The sequence below is a fragment of the Asparagus officinalis genome, chromosome 1 (assembly GCF_001876935.1).
Source record: "Asparagus officinalis chromosome 1, Aspof.V1, whole genome shotgun sequence".
Taxonomy (NCBI): Eukaryota; Viridiplantae; Streptophyta; class Magnoliopsida; order Asparagales; family Asparagaceae; genus Asparagus; species Asparagus officinalis.
In genome coordinates this window covers 111,033,070-111,037,435 of record NC_033794.1, presented here as the reverse complement: position 1 = coordinate 111,037,435, position 4,366 = coordinate 111,033,070, and the positions used below count along the sequence as shown (strand labels likewise).

At 34.9% G+C, this 4,366-nt stretch overlaps 2 protein-coding genes across 2 annotated transcripts; both read left to right on the top strand.

The window, feature by feature from the left end:
* Positions 982-2,089, top strand: LOC109843830. The gene is made up of 3 exons (XM_020412795.1): positions 982-1,567; positions 1,663-1,884; positions 1,964-2,089. Exons 1-2 carry the CDS (start codon positions 998-1,000, stop codon positions 1,762-1,764), a joined length of 672 nt encoding a protein of 223 aa, XP_020268384.1. The 5' UTR covers positions 982-997; the 3' UTR covers positions 1,765-1,884; positions 1,964-2,089.
* LOC109839334 lies at positions 1,764-2,424 on the top strand. Its single transcript, XM_020407765.1, has 2 exons — positions 1,764-1,884; positions 2,225-2,424. The coding sequence occupies exons 1-2, from the start codon at positions 1,764-1,766 to the stop codon at positions 2,422-2,424; spliced, it is 321 nt and encodes a 106-aa protein (XP_020263354.1).

Here is a 4,366-nt window from a genome sequence, read left to right as displayed (position 1 = left end):
TATTAAAGCAAAAGCAACGATGCAGGAATGAAATGATGTATGCCTTTCCTCCTTGATACTGTTCACATATTGTATCATTGTGCATTTGTTGTGTCCCACTTGATACTGTTCACAGATTGCAAAAACAGTAATGATATTCTTATATCAAACAAAAAGGAAGAGTACACATTAAACATTGTATCAATGCTGTAACGGAAAAGGTACATTCAGGTTGGGTACTTATAGCATCCATTAAAATCTTAACATCAGCATCTGGAATCTGGTGGCCAAGCTTGTGCAGACCAAATTTCAGCTCTTCTAATGATATATTCCCGGTATTGTTTACATCTATCTTTGAAAACATCTCCTTTATGTCAGCTACTTCCTCCACCGACAAATGTTCAGCAATCACCTGCAACAACTCTACAAGTTGATAAGCATTGTAGTTCCCAAGAACAATGGCATTGGCCTATTAAGATAACATGCAAGTCTCAATTTAAATCTTTACCCTAAGAGCTCTCTTCTTGAGTTTATTCATCACAGAGAATTGCTGAAGCCTAGCTTTCACAGTTTCACCAAGATTAACATTTGGTGCCTTTTTTAATATTTGATATTATCCGAAGTGAATTGGTGCATGTCAAATCCTGGCAATATGAGTCTAGGTACATGTACTGAATTTGAAAGCATAAAGACTAAGGATAGTTTTATTCTTCTGCAAGAGCTCTTTCCATCTCTAAATTTACCGTTATTTGCATACACTACTAATGAAATAACAGGTTATGGTGTTAGTATTAGTGAAATAAATGAGTTAATGACTAAGTTCCTGGTGCAGACACCTTTTCACATGTGTGTGTACAGGCGTGAGTTAATGCTGGATATTAAAATTGATATAGTTCAACTGGTTAACACCGAAGTAAATTTCTTAGGTGTTGATTATGAATCAAGTTAATGTTTTTGAGCTATATCTACCATTCTTTATAACAAGTTGTCTAATTTTTCGTTTTTAATTTGGTTGAAGATGAATTCATTTGAAGATTTTGCAAGCAATCTTAGTGTTGATGATATTGAAGCACTTGATGATGAAGATGATCTTATAGAGGCGTTGCTTTTGAATGATGAAGATGAGGATGAGTACATGTGGAACGAGATGATTACGAGCATCATTCATCAATCAAATGTGATGAAGCAGGTTCCTCGACCATGTCGAACTAGACCATTCTCTGGTCATATGCTTGTAGAAGATATGTTGGCTGGACATCCTGATCGTTCATATTCTTGTTTTCGAATGAGTTCTGAGGCAATTCTTTTGCTTAAAAATGTTCTAATTGAGAAGAATGCTTTAAGGCCAACTAGATATTTAAGCTGCAATGAACAACTTTGTATATTTCTCTACGGAATTTCGCATGCCCTTTCAAATCGAGTATTAGCTGAGATATTTCAACATTCAGGAGAGACTATTAGCAGGCATTATAATAACGTGCTTAATGCTATTTTATCTTTGAAACAAGATTATATCCAGCTTCCAACGGCTGACGTAGACGTTCATCCTAAGATTCGAGAGAATCCCAATTTCTTCCCATATTTCAAGGTAGAGCTAAATGCATATATTTTTTCAAATCTTTTTTAATATGTATGTGTGTATGTTTCTATACATTAGAACCTTATACATTTTTATATTTGCAGAAAGCATTGGGAGCAATTGATGGATCTCATATTCCTGTAATTGTGAAGAAAAAAAACACAACAGGTATCGTAATCGAAAGAATTTCATATCTCAAAATGTAATGGCAGCGTGCTCCTTTGATCATACTTTTCTTTATGTGGCTGCTGGATGGGAGGGATCAGCATCTGATATGTCAGTACTCCGTGCAACACTGGAAGATGGTAAATTTAATGTTCCTGAAGGTAAATTTTAATATTTTTCCTTCGCTTTTTTTTAAAAAAAATCAATTGGTATTAAAGTCAGATAATTTTAAATATGCAGGTCACTTTTACTTAGTTGACTCAGGATATGCTAATACTTCAAAATTTATCGCCCCATATCGTGGATCACGTTATCATCTTGGAGATTTTGCAAACAGGACCACCAGAGCCTATCGAGATACTAAAGACAAATATAATCATAGACACGCACAACTACATAATGCAGTGGAAAAAAAAACATAGGGAATTTTAAAGCAAAGATTCAAAATTTTGAAAGTTGCTGCTCCATTTCCTTATAAAACTCAAGTCAAAATCGTTGTAGCTTGTTGTGTTCTTCATAATTTTATTGCAAGGCATCAGGGAAATGATAAATACTTTAATATGCTCAATGGATTAGAGATGAATGAGGATGAAGATGAGGTGGAGGAGGAAGAAGACCCCCAATACATGGTTGGTGCAGATGAAAGTTTAAGGGGTGAGCAGCTTCGCAACAGGATTGCTTTACAGCTTTGGAATAATTGAAATATGTAGTTGTCGAATATTGAAGTATAAGGAGGTTGAATTATATCTTTTTACTATCTTTATATGAGCAAATTTTATAATTTTATATGAGCAAAACTTATAATCATTTTTTTGCCAGGTTTATTGATAGAGGAGAAGCCATATAATATTTTGTTAGCTCATTATCTCTCTTTAGTAGCTGAAATAAAGTGAAATGATAATTTATTTTAATTTACCTTCTGAAATTTATTGAATAATACCAAATTGTCATTTTAGCGTTATTTCAAAAAAAAATTATCCCACGTGTCTCAACTGAATTACATATTAGCGCTTCAAATCTTTGAAATTGATCAGAAGATAAACAACGCGAAATAAATATTAATGAGGCAATTAGTTATAAATTTTCAGTAAGGGCGAAAGTGGTATTTTTTAAAAAATTAATGAGATTAATCTCCTTATCCCTTCTTTATTTGCCAAACACAAAAGTCTTAACCCCTTGTCTAAACTAGCGCATCCAAACGGAATTAGAATATTTTTAACCCTTCACAATGGATTAACTAAGTTAACCATTCTCCTTAATCCCTCTTCCTTAACCCTTTGCCAAACAGTGCCATGAGAATCTGCATACCAGCGGCTAGTTCACTGTTGAGTGTTAAGGCAGAACAAAAACTTAGAAGCGTGAGAATGATAACTACAGAAATTTTGATATTACTTGGTCCTGTGATGGTTATATTTAATCATCCCTTTCATTATAGTTTATCGAAACAATTGTGTGTTGGGGATGCATATGCTTATCTCTATTCACACATCAACAAGTACAATATCAAGCGATAATCCACACTTTTGTTCTCTAGTCTCAAGTGCCAAGAATATGTTGACAGGTGCCATGGAATAATGGGCCATAAGAATCCAACAAGCTAATGATTTGTTATAGAAATTGTGAGTTACATGAAGTTCACTCCTGCAAGAGTCAGTAAGTTCACGAGACAACATTCTCAAATATTCAAAGAAATGACTCTTTTTGGACTCTAAATGAATGTGCAAGCAATTTGAACCTGAAATTTCTTGCAAACATTTTCAGACTTTATACATGACATACCATGAAATTGCCTTTTTGAAGCAGTAAATTTTGCACTGCGTATCTTTTGGGGTTTAATTTTATGGGTCAACTCAGTTTTCTATTAAATAAAGAGAGAAACTTCTAACTCGTATAAAATTACTGACAATTATCAACATAAATCTTCAATACTCAGATTTTTTTTCCGTTAACAACCTGAACTATAAGAATTAACGAAATTCAGCGAAGAAAAATATCTAGATGCTCAACTCATAGTAATTCTTACTAAATTTGTGCAAGCAATGAATAGTTCGTTTATGTTAATGTAAATGCAATATAAAGATCTTATATCTACTGATCATTATTATAGGATTTTTATGTTGGGAATTTAACGCCTAAATCCCTAATGCAACAGAAACGCAGAATAGAAAAAGTACACCAAGATTTACGAGGTTCGGCAACTGCCTACGTCCTCGGGAGCCACACAGTCAATTTCTTATTAATCAAACAAGAAATTACAAATCAAGAGTAAATCCCAAAACTGAGATTTCTCAAAGATGAACACTGTAGCTACAATGTTAATAATTAAAGGGAATAAACCCTTTCAATTCTCTCTCTCTCTCTAAAGTCCTTTCTTAATCTCCCCTCAATGCACGGTTGAGAGCTGGAGATGAAGAACCAAAATCGCTGCTACGATTTTAAGGTTTGGAGAAGAGGAACGCTGCTGCGTTATTTTGGTGCCGCCGCCAGAGAGAAATCAGAGGAGGAGAAGCAACAACAAAACCCTAGGGCGACGAGGGGTTTATATAAGCAAACATGACAGGCTGGCGACAGCCTGTCGCCAGCCACGCGAAGACGCGGACGTCGGAGCGCCAAAACGCGGACGTCAGAGCTTGGACGCGAGGG

Coding starts and splice junctions, on each gene's coding strand:
- LOC109843830 (XM_020412795.1), top strand. CDS start 998: ATGAATTCATTTGAAGATTTTGCAAGCAATCTTAGTGTTGATGATATT. Junction 1,568..1,662: donor ATTTCTTCCCATATTTCAAG/GTAGAGCTAAAT, acceptor TTATATTTGCAG/AAAGCATTGGGAGCAATTGA.
- LOC109839334 (XM_020407765.1), top strand. CDS start 1,764: ATGGCAGCGTGCTCCTTTGATCATACTTTTCTTTATGTGGCTGCTGGA. Junction 1,885..2,224: donor TAAATTTAATGTTCCTGAAG/GTAAATTTTAAT, acceptor AAATCGTTGTAG/CTTGTTGTGTTCTTCATAAT.